The sequence below is a fragment of the Conger conger genome, chromosome 18, assembly GCF_963514075.1.
Source record: "Conger conger chromosome 18, fConCon1.1, whole genome shotgun sequence".
NCBI lineage: Eukaryota > Metazoa > Chordata > Actinopteri > Anguilliformes > Congridae > Conger > Conger conger.
Genome location: NC_083777.1, coordinates 12,131,004 through 12,152,828, shown reverse-complemented (window position 1 = coordinate 12,152,828; position 21,825 = coordinate 12,131,004). Strand labels below are relative to the sequence as shown.

Below are 21,825 nucleotides of genomic sequence, written 5' to 3'. Positions count from 1 at the left end.
GAGAAACAGAAGCAGTTTACAGCCAAGTAATCAGTGGTACACAGTGTATACAGTACTGTATGCATGTAAATATACTAATGTAATCTCCTATTATATTATGACAGTATTATAAGGACACTAAGGCTGAGATTAATACATGTGAAATACTTAAATGGAAATGGCACAAGTATAATCGAATGTCAGCACTCCATGGAAGCTAACGTGTTATTGAATGCGATATTAAAACATCTCCATGTTGCCATACACAGGACACCTCTGCAAGAAAATATCGAAGGTATCAATAATTAGTTAACTGTAATGGTTGTAACAATGAATTAAATATATCTACACCACCTGTGAAAAATGCATTTGATCCGCAAATAAAGCAGCCAGGTTTGAACTAAATTGGATATTGTTATACTTTTGCGGCATACGTTATTACTGACATATAATAAAAATCACAATTTTAAGATATTTTAGCATAGCCACCATTGTTTAAAAATCAATCTAAATCTAAATTGTATGCAAAGCTACAGGGCTACCCAACCCTGCTCCTGGACAGCTTATGTCCGGTAGGTTTTCACACCAACTCTAACAAATGACATATCGGTCAACAGCTTGACCAGGGGTCTCCAACCCTGGTCCTGGAGAGCTACTGGGTCTGCTGGTTTTTGTTTTCACCTTAAAATCAGCACCTGTTGAGACCCAGGTAACCAGGTGAGGTGAGTTAATTAATTAAATTAGAGCAGTTGATTATAGTTAATTGCAGGGTAAGAACTAAAACCAGCAGACCCAGTAGCTCTCCAGGACCAGGGTTGGAGACCCCTGAGCTAGACTATTCCTCAAATCATAGTCCTTCCACACTGAGTAAAGCCCGGAACAGCTATTTTTACTTTAGTCCATGTTCAGTATATGAAGGGGTTCCAGGTTTTACTCAGTGCAGAAGTCAAACTTTGTGAGTTAGTCTGCTTTGAAAAATACCCCATTGATTCTCCACTCTCCTTTATCTGCAAGTCTGGAGGGAAAAGAGTCTGCCTGATCAGTAGCACTAATTGTTCAGTTAATTACCTGGGTGGAAAGAAAAGCAGGGCCGGATTTGGATTCATTGGCCAGAGTTGACCATCGCTGAGCATAGGGATCTCGTTCAGAAAATTGAAATTAAAATCTACACAGAACAGTAGATCTCCTGAATTCCGTGTCTGACAAAATATCATTTATTTACATTTACATGTATTTTTACTGGAAAATGCCACCCATCACCATTTGACTATTATAAATAAGTACATTTTATTTTCTCTTAACTGACTTGAAACTCAGTCATTTAAAAAATATGTGTTTGTGTTCATATTTTATTATTATGAAATTATATACACTCGTCATCGTTGGTTTATTTGTTCTATGAATTTAATGATATTCCCACAAAAAGTAAAAATTGTGATAAAGGTAATACATATATCATTGAAAAACAGTAGAGGTAGTAGTCCCATTTTCTTTATTTCATTTTTCAACTGTCATATTGCAGTTCAATTGCAGTTTGTGAGGATCATGACGATTTTGGACCACCGCCTTGCTTCTGCCTCGGGCAACCAATCCAGAATCAGTTCATTTTTTGCAAGTCCCATGACCTGGAATTTGGAGAAAGGTGCGTTTGCTGACCTGGAATCGGTGTAATCATGCAATGTGCCATTGTAACGTTAGCCAGTTAGCGCTAGCCACCACGCACCGTGCCCCCAGAGCGCCCGCTCTCTTTACGGCTGTCGCAGAGCTCTCAGCCTGTTGCTGTCGGTTGCTGTGGGGTCGGTGGTCTGCACATTGTATACCGTTTCCCACTGGCCTGGGGCACACCTGGATAACGTTAAAGCACTAGGAAGCGGCTGCAGCCGTGCGGTTTGTGTAAAAATACTGCGCTGTGCAGCAAAAGCCCGCGGAAGACATGGAAGAAATGCGAGAACCCGAAGCCGGGCACACGGTGGAAAACGGTATCGAGGCTGATCAACCGAGCTCAGGGAAACCCCACGAAAAACACAGTGCCGTTGAAGATAGTGATGGTACCGACGATGAGGTAAAAAGTGCCTTCATAATGTCCCACCTAGCCCTAGCTAGCGTACCAGAGTGTCTCTAATTACGTGTATTCGCAAAGGTTAGCAAACGTTAACGTTAGATCAGCCGGCAAAACACTTTTTACGGTTGAGTCCCCAACTTAGAAGCGTGTTGTTGGCTAGCTAGCTAACGTGAGTAACTAACTTATCTAGCTATCACTAGCTAAAGTTTGTTAGCTAGATAACTTTTACATGATTGACACGAAATTACACATTGCTAGCTTGCTAAACACCTCGCAAAATATTTTGTTTACTGACGCCTCTGCGGAACGCAGCATGCCATAACTTTAACGTCTCCTAGCTAACTTGCTAGTCTGATAAACGATTACAACTCGCACAAGCATATCATCAAAATGGCTATTTATTTAATTAATAAGCTAATTGTCCATCATTCACATCAGTATATTTTATTGAACCACAATAACTCGCTAACTAGCTAACGTTAGCTAAATATATTCTTGCTGCAACATCGCTTGAATCCGCATTGCTAGGTAATTGATTTCAGTTCTTGTCGTCATGTGAGTTAATGGGTTGTTATATATGCAATGTTAGTTGATTTACTAATTTGAATATTACATGATTATAAACTATTTCCCCTGTGTTCAGCGTTCTCTCAGTCTCAATCAGTTCTACCCCTACATACGCTGTGCCCTCTGCAACGGCTTCTACATCGATGCCACTACCATTACAGAATGTCTGCACACATGTAAGTAATGTTTCAAAACGTCATTTAGGCATTTAATGGTTATTCGCCAATGTTACCGTAGGTGAAGATAGTAGGTGATACGCCAAGATCACGATTGTGTGACGTTTATAAACCAATGTTTTCTGAGAAAGTTAGGATATAGCTAACATGACATTCTAGACGTAATCTTGAGGTGGATAACTTACTATCCTGAGCCTTACAGAACAAATGTTTTTTTATTTTCTGTTTTCTGTCTCCAGTCTGCAAAAGCTGCATCGTGAAGCACTTCTTTTACAGCAACCGCTGTCCAAATTGCAATATAGTTGTACATCAGACACAGCCACTGTACAATATCAGGTACCAGCACTTAAATGCTCTTTAAAACATTTATTTTGTTAGTAACATACTCTCTTCTCTTATCTAGTTGCTGTTATGAGTACTACATATTATATGTTTTATAAAATGAAATGGCATAGAAATAGCCTAAATTCCTCAAAGATGCCTAATCTTCATTTACTGCTGTAGCTTTGTGCTGTAAATAGACTGGCTGCCCATGAGATGTTATTACCATGGCAATGTTAACACCAGAGGGAGCTACAGCTCCACAGTGGTTATCTGTAACACCCATCGGTAACAGCATACCCTGTTAGTCATGTGATGTGTTCTTTCCTTCATCTTAATTTGAAAAAATGTCTGCCATCACAGTATTTTCTGTTTGAGTTTAAGGTATATTATAGCTCATTAAATGCTTAGTTTTTCCTCTTAACAGACCAGACAGACAGCTGCAAGACATTGTGTACAAGATGCTTCCAGATCTGGAAGAAAGTAAGTACAGCAGTGAAGGATAATTGTATGCTTGGTTAGGTTGTAATCCTTTTATATAATGCAGTTGAGCTCAAATCCAGATTTACTATTGGACAAGCTGATTAATTTTTTTTATAAAATCTGGATAAAACGCTGTGTGCAATTATTGTTCAGGAAGAAATGTAGAAGCTTAGACTGTCGAATATCAGTCACAAATATTCAAGTTGGGAATGACAAATGCTAATCCTCTTGGCAGTGCTGTTTGACATTTTTAGCCTTCACTAAAAAAAGTCAAATAATTGAAATATAATGATATTACAGTCATTTGGGATATATTGCTTTAAAGGAAAATGTGGGAATTATTTTCTGCTGCTTTTTAGAAATTCTAAAATGGTTGGGGCTTTTGTTTTAGGAGAGAGGGTGCGGATGTGTGCTTTCTACAAACAGAGGGGTCTGGAGGTGCCCAAGCCAGGTAAAGCTGTGTGCAATTACACAAGCACATGTCCATGTGTCATTAGGAGTTCATGGCAATGTATGTGAATGAATGCATGTTTTCACCGTGACTATGTTTATTCACCACGTGTGTGCGGAATACTGTACCTTTTAGCAGAAAGAGGAGGTTTGAAGCGGAACGAGTTAAGGAAAGAAATGAAAGAATTTGACAGGAGGCCGAAATGAAATGACTGATATTAGAAATGCGTTGGAATGTGTTCTTCGCGTTTGTGTTTGGACAGGTCAGGAAAGTGAGAATAAAGAACTGGGTTTTCATGGAATCAGTTGTTCACTGTATTACCCTTCCGTTTTCTGAAGGAAATTTGTCGAGACCTGGGCCCTGTTTCACCAAACAGGATTAGGATTCCAGAGTTAGCTGGATAAGTGCTTTGAGTAAAACCCGGAATGGTTCGTTTTACTTCAGTCCGTGTTCCAGATTTGGGAATGTTCCGGATTTTACACAGTGCCTTGACCCGGCTAACTTGGTAATTCTTCTTCAGGAAACAGAGCTGTCTGCATGTTGATGCTGCTCCAGTGGGTTTGGGTCTGCTCCTGCTCTGACAGTAACTGTTAACTTTCAGTGGCAGTCACACACATTGCCTCGGTGAAGCCTGGCAAGCAGAAGAAGGACCTGCTGCCCCAGTCCGTGTTCACCATTCCCTCTGAGCTGGACGTGTCCCTGGTGCTGGAGTTTGTTGGGTCAGTGACTTTCTTTCACATTCAAGAAAAAATAACATTCTGCCGCTCGCTCTCAGACCATGAAAAAAGGTTTGAGTTGGAGACGGGATTTCACCACTCTCGGAGACAACTTGAAGTAACGAATAGTGTTTTATTGCCATTGATTCTTTTGTAATAATAATAATAAAAAAATGTTTTCATGAAACACTGGGATATGGCCTTGTGTATTCTTATCTAGAGAAGTACTGTTTTTCACCAGTAGGTGGCGAAATCGTCACGTTCACGTTTGGTGGGCGTGTTCTCAGAACATCTTCAAGCCGATTTTCTCCATAGGGATAAGCCAGGATGACCCCTCTGTCCTTTGTGTGATTTTTGCTTTTAAAACTGAACTCTAAGTAATAATCCCTAGGTAATAGTCCTCACAATCGTATTTGTGTGCACTGTACATGCAGATCAAATGCAAAGCTTTACCGTGTGCTTTATCCATAGGCTTGCTAATTCCGTTATAGTACAGTTCTATATCACTGGACAGAGTCCCTCTCCAGTATGACTGCTTCATTTTCAGGATTGCTTGTGTGTCTTCTGCCTCGAAGGTGAATTCAATTGTTTTTTTGCTTGTAGCTAATGCATTATTTTCTTACAATGGCAGATTTTTGTCACTGAAATTAAACAAAGCCAGTACATGAAACTGTCTAAGCGCACACTGATATACTGCGGAAGTAATTTTCCCAAACACTAGCACACAAATGTGTACGCCATCAGAATATTCCCTGCTCAACTTGCCTGTCCTTTTTTGATAAACGTGTGAACTGATGGAGTGACAAGCAGACAGCACGCGGGGGTTTGATTTAACACTTTGGGATGGGGAGGGGCCGGTCTGTGTCAGAGCAGTGCTGTAGTCTGCCGCGAGTTCACGCTGCTGCAGAAACCGTCGCCGTGGTTACGGGTGGGGCCATGCACGTGGAAGGATCTGTGCTGTGTGGAATCAGCTAGAAATCATCTCCCTCTTGTGCCTTTAATTACATGTCAGAGGATACGGAGCTGGCAAATTCTCAGACCTCCATTTTAAACACGCTTTTATAATTTAATGCTTAGCCACCTCCGAGTTTTTGTTTTTCCAGTAGAGAGGCTGAAGGTCATTGGTCGGATACGGGTTGGTCTTTGCTTCCCCTCGCAATATAAACGTGTGAATTCCTGCAGCGAGTGCTGCTTATGAACGAATGGGTGACTGCCTGCCCTCTCATAGTTTAAATGGTTGGCATTTATATTTACCATTCATAGTTTAAATGACATTTTGCTCAAAAACTGAGGATTCAGGACCTTTGGCCATGTGAAGGTATGCTCCTGTAATACTTGTCAGGCTGGGATTGTGCCTCTATGTATAATAAAGTATTTTGTTTATTTCATTGCTATCATTAACCATTGTTTTTCTGGGGAGGCTTAGCTCAGCAGCAGAACTCCAGCAGTGTAAATTAAGTGTGTGTAAAATAACACCTGTTCTGAGCCAATTCATTCCAGCCTGCGGAACCTCATATCCAACACTGAGAATCTCACTGTTCTTCCACAGAATTTTTATTCATTTTGTTTCTTATTTTACAGAGCAGAGGAGGGCATTGAAAACTACAAGGTAATTCCTGACTCTTTCCTACTTCTGTTTTTTTTTTTTGAGCATTGAACTGTGTTGGAAATTTGTGTCAGTTACTCATGTGAGAAGCTGAGATATAATTATCGGTTGGCAGGGATGTTTGGAGTTTGAAGTTGAAGGGTTATGGTGTCAGGGCTGAATCAGGGATGACTGCAGTCTGAAGCTGAAGGGTTATGGTGTCAGGGCTGAATCAGGGATGACTGCAGTCCGAAGCTAAAGGGTTATGGTGTAAGGGCTGAAACAGGGCTGTTTTAGTGTGATCTCCTCTGACCCTCCTGCTGGAGCAAGGTCACAGGGGAGGTGAAACCGGAGCTCTTAGCAGGAACGTGGAGTGGAGAGCAGGCTGGCTGCTGTCAGGACAAGCCCCCCTCTCCCTCCCCAACATGCCCTCTGGCCCCCCCTCCCCTCCCCTGTCTTAGAAGCCTTCAGCAGTCCAGCAGTAAAAAAATATGTAAATATGTAAAATATGGGCTTCAGTGGAAGTGCAACAGATCTTTAGTTTTTTCAAACACAAGGTTATTTCTGTCACACCTTCACTTTGTGCCTCATTTTCAGCTCCCTGGCATTTGGAGTTTTTCAATTTGAAATGTAATTGTGTGAATGTTTACCGTGGGAGGCCCGTTGTTTTGCTGTTCATCCACTTTGTTTCGTGCCGCCAGCCTTCGCAGGCCCAGACAGGAAAGCACTTTAGCCGTTCCTCAGCGTCAGTAGGGGTCACGCCCTCGTCCTTTCTCCTGATTGGTGCGTTTTTTGTTGCCGTGCAGCCGCTGGAGAGGAAGTACGTGCGGGTGTCCGGCGAGGCCACCGTCCGCCACGTGGAGCTCTTCATCCGGAGGAAGATGGAGCTCAACTCGGGCTGCCAGGTGAGACGCCCTCCTGCCTGACGTCTTTCAGCGGATTAGCGGCTCGTTGAGCTCCCTTTGGCACGCTAAGAGAAGTACAGCACAGCAGTGCTGTCTGTGATGAGCCCGCTCCAGCTACAGCCTCAGAATGACACAGCGCTAATGAACTCTATAGCAGGGATCAGCAACTCACGGCCCTCCAGGGTTTCCCACCCTCCGATTACCTGGGAGTCAGGTGTGAAGACAGTCTGGCCAATCAGTAGCATTAATTACCTGGGGGGAAAAGAAAACCAGGGCTGGATTTGGATTCAAAGGCCTGAGTTGATGATCCCTGATCTATAGGTTCCAGCTCGAGTGGCAGCGGGCGGGGTTCACATTGCTGGGTTACCAATAGGAATGATTGGCAGGGAGTCTGGCCTACATCAATACGCTTATGGGGGAGAAACACCAGGCACGCCGGTGAACACTGAATATTGATGCTAGGTGTGCTTCCTCGTAAAGCCTGCTGGCTGGGTTCTCTGCCAAGAAAAAGCGAATCAATGAGACAAGGAACCACGGTAAAAGGCTGTGGGCGTGGTGGTACTCCGAATAGAAAAAAAGAGAAGTCTGCTCATGAACACCGTTTATTGTGGCCTTGGTGGCAGCCCATACTTCTGAGTAGACCCTGCATGGCCCTGTCTTTCGTCATGTTCTGTTAAGAGCACACAGTCATCTACTGCCACCTCAGCAGGGGAGGCCTGCTGAAATTAACACGCTTCATGAGAACACATTCTATTTTTACTCTTAATTTATTTTGCTCAAAATTGTACAACATTTTACTTGAGAAATTCTTTTTGCTTTTTGCAAAAATCTCCAAGCTCTCTCTCACCACTTTCAGAAGTTGCAAAGCTCTGTTTCGTTTAGCGGAGGGTGGAGTCCACAGGGGTTCCATGGCGAACGGGCTGCTCTCATTGGTTATGTCTGCGGGCACACTTGTGCAGTGTCCTCCAATGAGGGAAGACTGCGGAGTGTTTAACGGCCGTCGGGGACAAGAAGTGCGAGAGCTTCACACCTTTTTACCCGCATTCTGCCGGGGTGCGTTATTCCCGCAACCACGCCCGCTGCACTGCCTGTAGTGCTCCCAGCCTCTCGAGGCTCCTATCTGCTGCTGTTCGCCAAGAACACACATCATTTGCTGCAAGATCCAAAAAATTTTTGTTGGACCTTGCTAGCAAACTATAGTGTACCGTTTTGAAGCCTAATTTGATATTTTCGGACCTTATTAGTGATCTGCTTATTTACAAGAATGAGTTTAAAACCGTCAGAGAGGACCTGAAAAGCAGAACGTTTATTTCTTTATTTTGGTCCATCACAGTAGGAGAGGATATGTCGTTGAACACAAAACTATCTGGGGATAATTGTCTGCAGATTGAAGATGAGTCATCCTAAATCGGCAGGGAATGTGCGGACAGCCACACGATGTGATTAAATGTGAGACCGGTCGGTCTCCATTACAATGAGGCTGTAAATGGCCACAGCCTCACGAAGGCATTCGGATTGATTGATTGGAGCAATAATAAAATGAATGTGAAATAATCTCCCTTATGCCCACATGCACATAAACCTCCAAAAAGAAAATTAGAACTTGGATGTAGTTTTCTTTTATTCGTTTATTTTCTGCGTTCTGAAAAGTCAGAATATACATCAGAAATGTGCTTTATCATTGTATAGATGTGTGCAGTATGTCTGGAATAGGACTTCTCTCCTCTTTTTGAACACGGTGTCCTATTTTTGTTGGTAGAAGGGGAAGTGTAGTAAGTGGTGAGACCCCCCCCACACGGTGTTTGCGGTCATGAATAATTAATGAGGTGGGAGTCAGCACTGGCTTTTAGAGCACAGGTTACAGTCCACAGCACACAGCCCCTCTGACCAATCAGAGCTTCAGCCACAGCAAACCAAATCACTCTCAGCACCTCGATTTACCGTGCTCTCATCTGAGTACCCATGCAGGCCTATGGGTAAGAAATATACAAGTGTAAGGAAATGATTCTCCCAATTTTTTTACTTGTTTGCCCACCAAGGCAGTTGTCATGGCCGCCCATGTTCCAGGCTGGGGTTTCTGGGAGTTGGAGTCTGGGGTTTTGTGATGAATGTTCTGTAAAACATGCTGTATAAATACTTAATTCTTCTTGTGCGTCTTCATTTCAATGTCATATCGAGTGTGTGCTCGAGGTAGCAAATACACTCTAGCTTGTTCGAGGGAGGATACATCTGGGCCTTTTTGGGAGGGGGGGAGAGTTTGAGTGCAGGTGGAGCTGCAGAGGGGCTGGGGACAGTGTTCAGCAGAGTGTGCTGATCCGACACAGGTGTTGGCAAGCCCGGGTCTCTTGTTCTATGGTTTAAACGTGACTGTGCATTATTCATCGGAGCGTAGCTGCAGCCACACCATGAGCTTGCAGGAGCGCGGCGGTTGGCTGAGAGGGGCTCACAGGGGCCCAGCGATTGGCCGAGAGGGTCTCTCAGGAGCCCAGCGATTGGCCGGGGCGAGCCGCCCGCCCGTGCGTGCAGCCGGAGAGCAGCGGAAGCTGGCTTAGCGGGAATCCGCCGCTAATTCACTTAGGAGGGGATCAGGGGCAGAGGACAAAAAGCCGGCAAAGCCCCTGCGTTTCTCCCAGCGTCTCCCCGGCACGACCCGGAATGAGGCTTCCTGTTGGGCTGGGCGGGGCCGCGGGAGCCAGCGCAGCTGCGTCAGTGCTCGGCGCTAATGAATGCTGGCCTGTTGCCAGGCCAACGGGGACTGCTGCACATTCTAATTCGTTGTGTGACATTGCCGTTGCCATGTCACGGTTTTTCTGCCTTCTTCCTTTAAGGTGGCCCTTTCATTTTGGGCACGTAGGGATGCCATCTCATATCTCCATAATACCGCCACTGCTATTCAGAGTGTCCTCAGACTGACATGAGCCTGAATTATTCAGGGAGGTCTTGGGTTAATGCAGCTATGCCACAAATAGCACTGTCTCCTTTTGTAAAATCAGGACTTTTGCCATTTGGTTAGAAAGTCACTGAACGTAACTCTTCTGCAGTCTTCTGTGTTCAGTACGGTTAGTGAACAGATTTGTGGATTAATATAAATGCAGTCTCTTTATTTGTAGAAATAGTAGGTCTCTGACTCTTCCCCTGACTTTAACTTCAGCCAGCTAGAATTGACTGGGATATCTTGTCTTTTGTTTTAAAGTGACTTTTAGATTGTTGTAGCAATGTTGATGTTGTAGCACTGTGACTGTTACCTTTGTCCATACTAATTATTTAAAAGGAAATTATTCATATACAAGCAGCTTCTATTGGGGTTTTATTTCACGTGGGATTAAATAATGTTTATTGTCCTGTTTGAACAATATATCAGTCAAGAAGCCTCTTTTCTCTTCTTCTGTGTGCTGCTAGCATTAGCCTCTGACTCTGGCAGCACTAAATCTGTGTGTCATCAGATTTGGCATGTACAGAGAGGATCAAATCAGCTTAGAGATGCTGAAATCATGTGAAGCTCAGAACGCTGAAAGCCCAGTCGCTGAGATGGACAGAGGTCTACGCCGTCACTGCTCTTGTGTTCAGTGTTCAGTGTTCAGCAGAAGGCGGCTCTCCAAAACCATAATGTGATTATTCTGCTTTGTTTGTTCTCCAAAATCAGGATGTGTCTCCATTAAATATGAATAGTTTCTCGCCTTGTTTCTTTCTGTTCCGAGGAGAACGGTAGTTGTCAGGTGCTGATGGGAATCATTTGCAGTATGTGCGCTTTTTCAAAATGGCAGTTACAGCCCGTGCCGTTTCCTTTGGTGAAGTCTAATTCGAGAATGAACTCTTAAATAATTAAGATATTGGCTGAAATGAATGATTCATCTTTCAGCTCTCTCCGCGAGCTCATTGTTCCCAGATTATGACCAATTTGCCATATCTATATGCCTATCTATAAAACATGTAATTGCTTATTTGTGTGTATGTCTCTGTTGTATTGGACTGTTTATGTGTGTGTGCACATGTGTGGTATTGGAGTGTGTGTGTGTGTGTGTGTGTGTGTGTGTGTGTGTGTGTCTTTTGTATTGGACTGTGGACTGTGTCTGGGCGGTGTCATTGTAAAGTCATTGAGCTGCTCCTCACAGGCGCATTGCTGCAGTCTGCCCCAGCACCTGCCCGAGCTCTGCAGTTGATTGGACACAAAGGTGCAGAGTTGATCCCTTCCTGCCTCCCTCGGGGGCCTCGTCAGACTAGGCAGAGTCAGGGCGAGGAGCTGGTTTGGGCAGAGCGAGGCGAGGAGCTGGTTTGGGCAGAGCGAGGAGGTTTTCTGCAGGGGGTGCCTGTCAGCGCAACTCTGGCCCTAGGACATCCCTGCAGCCTCTACACTCCCCTCCATGTTAGCGCTTTACACTCCCCCTCCATGTTAGCGCTCTACAGCCCCCTCCATGTTAGCGCTCAACACTCCCCCTCCATGTTAGCGCTCTATACTCCCCCCTCCATGTTAGCGCTCTACAGCCCCCTCCATGTTAGTGCTCAGCACTGCTCCCATTTTAGGAGCTCCTGAAAGTTAATATATGGCAACTGGAAAAATAATTTAGGAGCACATCTATTAATTTGGATGCATTAGTGCGCTCCTACATTTTTCATCTTCGGAGCCCGTCTGTTCCTTGGAAAAAAATCTCAGATTAGAAACCTGCATGTCAATTTCAGCTCCGTCTACCACAGCTCACATTATTTTCATCCGTCGTAGATATAGCGTTAGCATTTCACCAGTTAGCGGTGTTTAGCATTTAGCCATCTTCCCATTCAGCCTGGTTCTGGGTTAGCAGAGGGCAGTGTTTTTCACACTTTACCTTTGGCCTTTATTTACCCTGGGAGGTCCGTGTGGGTAGGAATTAAAATGGTTGTGTGGCCAATCAGATGTAGGGGGGGGGTTAGTGGCTGGCTTTTGGGAATTTGGCGAGGTCGGTGGTATTATCGCTGCTGCTCTTTAGAGAAGGGCCGCAGGATCCGTAAAGACTGTGAGTCAGCACCTTCATTTCCCATCATGCAACACTGCACAGCAGCGACATGGGAAATCTATGCCCTGGGTGACAGTTTGGGGTTAAAGCATACCAGGGGTCTCTCTCCAAGGGACCTTGTCTTTGATTTGTTGCAAAATCGATTGCGTAAACCTGGCTGCCTTTGTAGAAAAAAAGCCTTGTCAGCATCACCTTGGCTTAAATTAGAAAAGAAAATGTCATCGCACTTCATTATGTTTTATATTATATCTTGTTTAAAGAACCGTGCCAGCACGTGTGCCTTTGATGCATGAAGGAAAAGAGGATTTATATATTTTATTTTCTTTGAACCTGGCGCGTGTGTGACTCAAGCAGTTTTTTATTTTTGTACAAAACTGAACTGAACAAAACTGTGTGTGTGTGTGTGTGTGTGTGTGTGTGTGTGTGTGTGTGTGAGAGAGAGTGTGTGTGTGAGTGAGAGACATTACTTCTATTCCGCCTGCACAGATTGATGGATTACCCCCAGGGATCAGTCAGCCCAGTGCTGACTGGAGGAATGAATCCGCTAACTGCCGTTTAATTAATAACTCATCCCGGCACATTGATCCACTCGCCGAGCTCAGAGGTCCCTAGTACAGCACTCTCCATTAGAGCCACCCTGTAGACCCTGTGTTTGTGCACACTAAATATTTCAACAGCCCCTGAACATCGCGAGGCAGCCATTTCTGAGCCACCCTTCTAAAAGTGTGGATCACCAGGCCTGGAACCACACAAGCAGTTTTTCCCCTCTTTGCACTATAGAATATGAAGTTAATAAAAGGTTTGCAGTTCGGGGAATTGATAGGCGTTTGAATATGCTGTGCGATTGGTCGGTTACTCTCTTAATATTTCACTATATTTGTGCCTTTGGCTTGCAGGTATGCAGTCCTGAACAATAGAAATGAGCCTGATCTCCTAAACTGTGACTTCTTCTTCAGGTGGACATAGTGTGTGAGCCTGATCTCCTAAACTGTGACTTCTTCTTCAGGTGGACGTAGTGTGTGAGCCTGATCTCCTAAACTGTGACTTCTTCTTCAGGTGGACGTAGTGTGTGAGCCTGATCTCCTAAACTGTGACTTCTTCTTCAGGTGGACGTAGTTTGTGGGGAGCAGCTCTTGGACGGGTACCAGTCACTGAAAGAAGTTCTGAATTCCATCGGAGCGAGTGCCTTACAAGTGAGTCCTCCAGAAGAACACATAGTCCTCCAGCCCTGGGCAGGTAGCTTTGAGTCCTGGGCAGGTAGCTTTGAGTCCTGGGCGCAGGTAGCTTTGAGCCCTGGGCGGGTAGCACCGAGTCCTGGGCAGGTAGCTTTGAGTCCTGGGCAGGTAGCTTTGAGTCCTGGGCAGGTAGCTTTGAGTCCTGGGCAGGTAGCTTTGAGTCCTGGGCGGGTAGCTTTGAGTCCTGGGCGGGTAGGTTTGAGCCCTGGGCGGGTAGGTTTGAGCCCTGGGCGGGTAGCTTTGAGTCCTGGGCAGGTAGCTTTGAGTCCTGGGCAGGTAGCTTTGAGCGCTGGGCAGGTAGCTTTGAGCGCTGGGCAGGTAGCTTTGAGCCCTGGGCAGGTAGCTTTGAGTCCTGGGCAGGTAGCTTTGAACCTGTGGGGAACAGCTTCGGCTTCAAACGTTAGCGCAGGACGTAGTCTGCACAAACGTAGGAATTGTCCCAATATTAGAGGTTAACTTTAGCCTCAAAGCCCTTGGAGACACAGGCAGCATGTCAGTGCTCTATTTCTGTTGTCTTCAGTAGCACTCTGCTTATTCTGCTCCTGTGAGTCGACACACGGTCTTAACTCTCAAACATGAAAAGCGTCATTTTTAGCCGCACAGCGCTAATTTTGTCGGTTGCTCAGCAGGTCCTGGCTCGTGCACACACAGGGCGGAAAGTGCGCAGCATGTGGAGAAGGGGAGGGGGCGGGGGGGGAGAGTATACGGCCGTCCCTCTGGGAGCCGGGCTGTACTTCTGCAGTAGTGCGGCAGAACCGTGACGCGCTTCACGCGTAGAGCGGAGAGAGGCCGCCGCAAGCAGGAGGAGCTGCTCCCAGGGCCGGGTTAGCTGAAGGGCTACACGCTACACGCTACACGAACTGCAGAGCATTGCGTAGCCCGGACGTGTCAATCCAGCCAGGTTTGTGAGCTCACACTTCAGTCTGCTGGTTCAGGTCTTCTGTCTTTTTCAATGAGCACTGATGCACAACTGATGAAGTTTCTAAACTGGTCATTAACCGTATGCGCAAATCCCATCAGAAAGACAAATTTAAACTATTTCTGCCACACTGACCTACGGATGCACACTTAATATGTGCTGTAGAGACACTCTGTTGAACTTGTAGTAATACTCTGTTGAACCTACACTGTAAGAAGTGTTTTCCCTAGAGGGGTGTTTGGGGTAACAGCCAGAAGTTTGTCGGATCCAGTTCTCAGATGGGATATTTCTGTTGTAATCACAAAAAAGCTCATTAGTCCATTGTATAAACTCAGCTGCTTAGAAGATTTGTAGAATGTGTGATAATAAGAGCTAATAATTAATTATAGGGAAAACGGAATAGAAAGTACATATATGTTTTTTGTTGTTGTTTTTTTCCAAGGTGCATTATCCTCAATGTCGTAACATTGAGGGAAGTCTACAGAATATCCACCCGTAGCCTTGACTGTTGAGAAGTGGTAAACTCTGAAGGTCATCTCCACACTCATGGTAGAAGCAGCCCTCGATGTTGTCAGTCAGAACTGAGGGGGTTGAAATCAACAAATGTTTGTATTTATCAGTCAGACTGCTGGAGTCAGAAGGTAGTGGCCTGATAGCTTTATTTCAGACGTTTTCGGTGCAGCAGGAGAGGTGTGTGTGTGTGTGGCGAGGGGTTCGGTTAGTGCTGCTGAGCGTGCTCTTCTGAAGGGCAGTACACACACACACACACACACACACACACGCGTAAGACACACCTCTGCAGTGGAGCATGTATGCTGCAGATACGAGGTGTGGCCAGAGCATACCCAGGCATCTCGCACGCGAGCGCATCAGCATACAAATGCGCCAAGCACAGGAGATTCACTACATGCCTCCTCACCGCAGTCCTGTGTGCTGTGTAAAAACCCACTGCTAAGAGATGGAGGGGAGAGAGAAATGGAGAGAGATGGGGAGGGAGGGAGGGAGGGAGAGAGAGAGGTTGAGAGAGGGGGAGAGAGAGAGAATGGGATGGAGAAAGAGAGAGATGGAGATGGAGAGAGAGAGTGAGAGAGATGACCCCCTTCCTCCATAAAAGACCAAAAGATAACATTCTTTCTTTTGCTCCATTTTGCTTTAGGTTTAGTAAAATGATGTTGGGATTAAAATGTTTCTTTAGTTTTGGTAAAGTAGAGAGAGCGGGAGATTCATGGTTTTGTATTGTATTGCATTTTTGTAGGGAGACGAAACTAGAGGCAGACACTTGTGTTTTCCATCTCTGCTGCATGCCACGCACACACACACGCACACACACCCCGCACATACGCTTCCCTGTGTCAGCCGCCAGTGCGCACAATTTATCGACCAATTAGGTGCGTCCCCCATGACGTGTAAAGTTTGTTGCCACTGCAGTGCAGGGTTTTATGCTGCTGTGTGTTCTGTCAGACAGACACCATAATGAGCTCTGTACATCTCATTACAGTAGATGGTTGTAATATGAAGTCCGTTCTTTACCACGGACATACTTTGAGTCTAAGTATTGTGATATCTATTTCGCCCAAGCGGTTGCGCATTACAGTCCGTGTAGTAAATGTTTGTTCTGTAGTGTAATAGTAGAGGTTGTAGTGAATTTTTTCTGTATTGATTTTTGAAATTGAGTCCTTGAATCAGTGTATCTGCGGGCAGCGTACCACGCTACTGAACGCTCCCCCGTCAGACGGCGGATCTGATTTCAGAAAAGCGCAAATCCTCGAGTGTCACTCCGGTCGAGGAGTACTCCTCCATCTTGGGGGGAAAAGAAATTCTGCCATTTAAAAGCTGACTTGGGGTATTTATGGAGTGTTTGTATCCCAGTGTCCTCTGCAGCATTGAGCTTCTGATGATGGCAGTAGAGCTGAAGGTGATGCTCTTGCTCTATGGTTTATTTGCAGCTTGTGAGCGGACTGCGCTGTCCTCAGCGAATCTCTCTAAGCTCGTCGATTTTCACCCGCCAAATGAGGGGCTGGTCGATGTTTTTGAGTCTGCTTCACGATTTTATTCACTGTGTACAATTATATTATGCTAGATGCTTTTTCATTCTAATTTTAATATCCATATCATTTTCATATATTATATTATATATATATGATATAATGCCATATTAATAGAATATTTCTGTGCCTATTAAGAGTAAGCCATATTCCAGGACAAGTTTAAAAAAAATAAAAAAGTCTTTTAAAAGGTTTTTCTTTTTTATTATGATTAAACTTGAGGAAAACGGTGAAAGGAAGATTGTGCACATTCCTGATGAGATGCTTTCAGCTGTTGAAGGACATGCAGGGCCCGGTCACATCCCTGCCCGCCGGGCAGTCTGTTCTCATTCAGAGCGCGAGGCTGAGAGAGCGCCTCTTTCTAAAAAGCCCCATCATACTGGTTTAGTATCCGACCGCACTCGTATTCTTCTGCTTCCTCATTCAGTTTATTTATATACTCCTCCCTTTTCTCCAGAGCTAATGTCCCTGTAGGCTGTGGTACGTTTGTGTGGGTGAGCTGTGACCTGTCTGTCACTGGGCACTCTGCTCTGTTCTGGCCCTCTAATACCCTGCTAAAATATCCCCAAAACATGGAGCAGGGCAGCTGTGGTCTTCCTTCCATTTGGTGTTCTTCACGGCTCTATCCTGGGGCACATTGTGGTTTTTACTTGGGGTTTGTGTTGTGCATTGAGCAAGCTCTGTTTAGGGTGCAGCAACCGGAGGTAATGGGGGTGTTTGTTGGTCATTTGGTTCATGAACAATAAGAGTCAGGGCCAGGAATGGAGCCCCATCGACATTTGACGGACTGCGGTCCGTCGCCCCAAAGTTGGTAAATTTGTGTTAGCATTACCATCCCTACTCAGGTGAAGAATAAGGATCTGAAAGTGTAAAGAAGTAAAACCTGTTGCCACTGGTGTCGTCCAAGGGAGACAAATTTTGGCCCCGTTTGTGTAATTTTATGGTTTTGTAATGTATGGCTCTGAGGCGCTTCCTAATTCCATTATGTTGATAATCACCCGTGTTTAGCACAGGAATTAGTGCCTTGTGCCCAAGCGGGGCTTTGATTTACAGAACTCTGCTGGAGGGATGCTGGAGAGCCAAGCTTCTCGGAACCGGGCCAGGTTCTGTATCAGCAACCGCTTCGAACAAAATGATAATTATTCTCCTCTGAGAAGATGAAGCAGTCTGATTTTTTTCCCAAGTTGCCACAGTGATGTTAACATGTTGAGCAGTGATTCATATGCCTGGGAGGACTCTTTTCCTTGAACAAAACAAAAAGCGTAATTACTGAGGTTTACTTTGGGAAATGCGCCTGGAGAGAGCTTTATTTACTCTGTGTTTCAAACTCTTGAAACGCGGGCCTGACTCCACCCCGTTCACTGCGTTCAGTCTGGTCACATGACCAGCCCCTCCTGTGAGGCTCGTTAGCGCTGTGGAGATCACCTCACCGGGGAAATCTCTTTAAAATAAAAAACTCCTCCTACATTGCATTTTACTTTTTTCATTTGGCAGACACTTTTAATCCAAAGCGATTTAAAAGTGCATAGGTTCTTCCACAAGTTAAAGCATCACATCCATAACTAGTGAAATACACATGAAGTGTTGTTCTAAACATATAGTCATCATAAGTCCTTTTTTGGGGGGGGGGGGTTAGACAAGAGGGATAGGGATATCAAAGGGGGGGTGGGGGAAATCAGGAGGGAGGACTAAGGTACAGTTTGAAAAGGTGTGTTTTTAGTCTGCGTCGAAATAGGGGGAGGGATTCTGCTGTCCTGACAGTGGTAGGCAAGTCATTCCACCACTGAGGAACCATAAGGGAAAACAGGCGTGAACATGCAGCTCGAACGCCAGGTGCTCTTAGTGAGGGAACCATAAGGCGACCAGAGCTGGCAGACTGGAGTGGTCTAGCTGGGGAGTAGGGAGTGATTAAGGATTGGATGTAAGGTGGGGCAGTCCCCTTAGCAGCCTGAAATGGCAACACTAGGGCCTTGAAGCGGATGCGTGCGGCAATAGGAAGCCAGTGGAGGCCAATGAGGAGCGGGGTGACATGAGCCAACCTGGGCTGACTGGTGATCAGGCGGGCTGCGGCATTCTGGACCAGCTGGAGGGGCTTGATGGCACAAGCTGGGAGCCTGGCTAGGAGGGAGTTGCAGTAATCCAGGCGGGAAATGACGAGCGCCTGGGCTAGGAGCTGTGTGGCTTTCTCCGTCAGGAGATGACGGATATGGCGAGAGACTCAGTTCTCACCAGCGTCTCTGAACCATTTCTGTTGGGTGAGCAGAGTTGAGCTTTGTTCTTTTTGAGTCTTTCCCACTTGGAGGACATGTACCAGGTCAGGATGCATACCTGTCATTGTATGCGCCTGGTGAACCAGCTTCAAGGGAAATGTGCAAATGGAGGGATTATTTTTGGTTGTCTCTGACGGCTACGGGGATGAATGATGTTCACTTTGGGTGCGTGTCTCTTCTCAGGCTGCATTATTTTCAGCCTGAAAACGTGGGTCAAATGCGGAGGACACTGTACCCCAAGGGCTTTAGTAAATCTATCTTCCTGGAGATCTTCAATCCATTATAAATTGTTATTAGCCATATTTCATCTCCCTTGCATTGCCTAGACTAGAAGTGTAAGTTGAAGTCAGGATTTATGCTCTAACAACAGACAGTAATATGTGAGCCTCAAGGCCTGTAATACTCTTCTTTGTCCCTGAGGGTTAATTGGTTAATGAATGTCAGTGATTCGCCTAAGATTCTGCCCTGTCTGTCTTAGTCCCTGAATAAAGGAGAAGACTCATAACCAGCTGTTCTGCTGACCTCAAGGGTCACATTTGAGTGTCTCCTTGCAGTTAATGTGAAGCCTTTCTGAGATGTAATTAATAATTCAAACGCTTAGTGGTTTGAGCCAGTCCTGGTTTTAGCTGAAGCAGGAGTTCCCCTGTTTGAGGCGTGTTAACCTGGTTATGGTCCGACCTGGAGTGAGTGAAAGTGTCAGTCATAGTGTTGCCATGGCTACGTGTTTCCGCGGGGCACCTTTGCTGATGTCATAGAGGTTTGGTTGTCTTGGTGCTTTGTGGTTTCCATGGCTACAGGGGAAGCTCCTTGGTTCTAGCAGAAGCAGTGTGAGTGAGGGGTTAATAGCCCTGCCTCTGTCAGTCTGTCGGCTCTATTTATAGCATTCTGTGGAGGTCTTCTTTCTGTCGCGGTGCCACCTTGAACTGCCTGACATGCGTGCGTGCGTATACACACACACACACACACACACACACGCACACACCGTACACACACCGTACACAATGGCACACGCACACATAGACACACAGACACACACAAAGGGACACGCGCGCTCACAGGCAGACACACACGCGCACACACACACACACACCACACACACACACACACACGTTTCTATCAGGTTCATGAGATTAACAAGTAGGTACTATGTGCCCGTATATGTCGCATATGTAAATGTGCATTTTCTCTGAAAATAATAAATAACTAAATCCATTTAAGGAATCCTCTATTTTGTCTTTGAAGGACGGACTCCTGGTTTTGCACTTTGGCCTGGTCCTGCCCGCCCAGGCGTGAGGCGTTAGACGGAGTGACGGAGTCTGCCCAGCTCCACCTCGCCTGCAGCCAGCTACCCAAGAGCTACCTGGGCTTCTCATCACACCTCCTCAGGCCTTCTCTCCTTCCTGCACACAAAGGACTACTCCTGTCGTCCGAGTCAGAAAGGACCGTAAACCATAGACTTTGATTAGTTCTCACTATTTGAATATTTGTGGTGATCCAAAAATATCTTTGCACCGTTTTTGTCCTGTTGGTAATAATTTGTTCTGGTTTTGACTTGACACTTCACTTTTGAATATAACTTTTGGCTTTAATCATTCCTCGTTCTAAAATTTTAATTTCCTAATTAAGATATTCCATTAATGTTTCATACATTGTAATTCTGTTCTCGTCCTCAGTGCCTGGGAGTTAATGGGGAACGGAGGGAGTGATGTTGGTAATGTTTTTGTAGCAAGAAAGATGTGATATTTATTTGTCCGTTTGTTTTATTAACTGTTTGTTTCCCCTTGCAAATGTTCTATTTCATGATCTTTCAGTTGATATGATTTTAATACACAGTTTGAAAGTCAAAGCTCTTCTTGTTTATTCTATTCTTGTGAATGAAATGTTGACTGCGTTTCTTATGACTAGTTTTCATTGAGAAAGATTTGTTAAATTCAGGGAATGTTAATACTTGTACCAATAAAACATTATGCAGTTTCCGTTTCAGATTGTTATTGTTTTGCTGTATGGTTTTGTGGGTACTACTGCATGCAGTTACATGTTTTGGGATCTTTCAACATTTCATGCTAAGAAAATGTCCTCTTGTTTTCCTGAGTCATGTTTGAAAAATTAGGAGATATTTACGTAACTCCTTTTACGATACGCTGGGCTGAGTGTGTGAGTGTGTGAGTGTGTGAGTGTGTGAGTGTGTGAGTGTGTGAGTGTGTGTGTGTGTGTGTGTGTGTGTGTGTGTGTGTGTGTGAGTGTGTGAGTGTGTGAGTGTGTGAGTGTGTGAGTGTGTGAGTGTGTGAGTGTGTGAGTGTGTGAGTCTGCCTGTGACCCGCTGAGGTGTGTTTAGCGGACGCAGCGTTCGGACAGACTGGAGCAGCGCTTGGCGCTCGGTCGGGTTCCCCGGGCGCTGGGAGTTACTCAGACAGCCGCTGCACGCCTTCTGGGCCTCTGCTGCTGAAGGTGGTTTCCAAGGCAACAGCCACCACAGGGAATTTAACGCCACGTTTTCCTATATTTATTTATTTATTTTGGCCAAAGGAGAGCAGACAGTCTGGCCTCCTTTTGTATTTTTTGCTTTTCATGGTGGAACAGATGGAGAATGTTTCACCATTGGGGGTTTTTTGTTTTGTTTTTTTGTAAAAAATATTTGCTATTTGCCGTTTTGTTTTGGGGCGATTTCTCAAATGCAATCTGGACTCAATACCAAAATTGCAGGGCTCATCCGTTTCTTTGCTATAACCTTGCTGTCTAGCTGGTTTACAGCTAACCCTGCATTCACTCATAAAGCGCAGTAAACTGATGTGATTTCATTTCTGGCTTGCCCATTCTAAGCGGTGGAAAGTCTTATGAGGAGACTGACCAAATTTTAAAGTATATCTACCATTGTGGTCCTATACATGACAATGTATTCGTGAGCTGACATTTTAAGATGGACTGTAGAGGACAATTGGGTGTAACGTGGGGGAGCAGTCTGGGCGTTTTTGATTAGCCAGGTTTGAGCAGTTATGGCTCCACAGTTTCAGTTTGCTATGTGAATATGTGCCTGGATTTTAGCTGCATGGCTGCTTCACGCTAACGGCAGTGTTGGACAGGAGTGGCTCTGGTATGCAGGGGTCTGTGATCTTACCTTATGAT

The 21,825-nt window shown here is 45.2% G+C and overlaps 1 protein-coding gene across 2 annotated transcripts; it reads left to right on the top strand.

Moving 5' to 3' along the window:
- The first annotated feature begins 1,611 nt into the window (after positions 1–1,611).
- pcgf6 (polycomb group ring finger 6) lies at positions 1,612–20,683 on the top strand. 2 transcript variants are annotated; one of them, XM_061227893.1, is made up of 10 exons: positions 1,617–2,041; positions 2,685–2,784; positions 3,024–3,120; positions 3,533–3,588; positions 3,980–4,039; positions 4,641–4,758; positions 6,337–6,364; positions 7,147–7,245; positions 13,340–13,426; positions 19,945–20,683. In XM_061227893.1, exons 1-10 carry the CDS (start codon positions 1,913–1,915, stop codon positions 19,993–19,995), a joined length of 825 nt encoding a protein of 274 aa, XP_061083877.1. In that variant the 5' UTR covers positions 1,617–1,912; the 3' UTR covers positions 19,996–20,683. The 2 variants fall into 2 exon arrangements, with proteins under 2 accessions (XP_061083878.1, XP_061083877.1); XM_061227894.1 differs by lacking the exon at positions 13,340–13,426 and having other exon boundaries at positions 1,612–2,041.
- Positions 20,684–21,825: the final 1,142 nt, after the last annotated feature.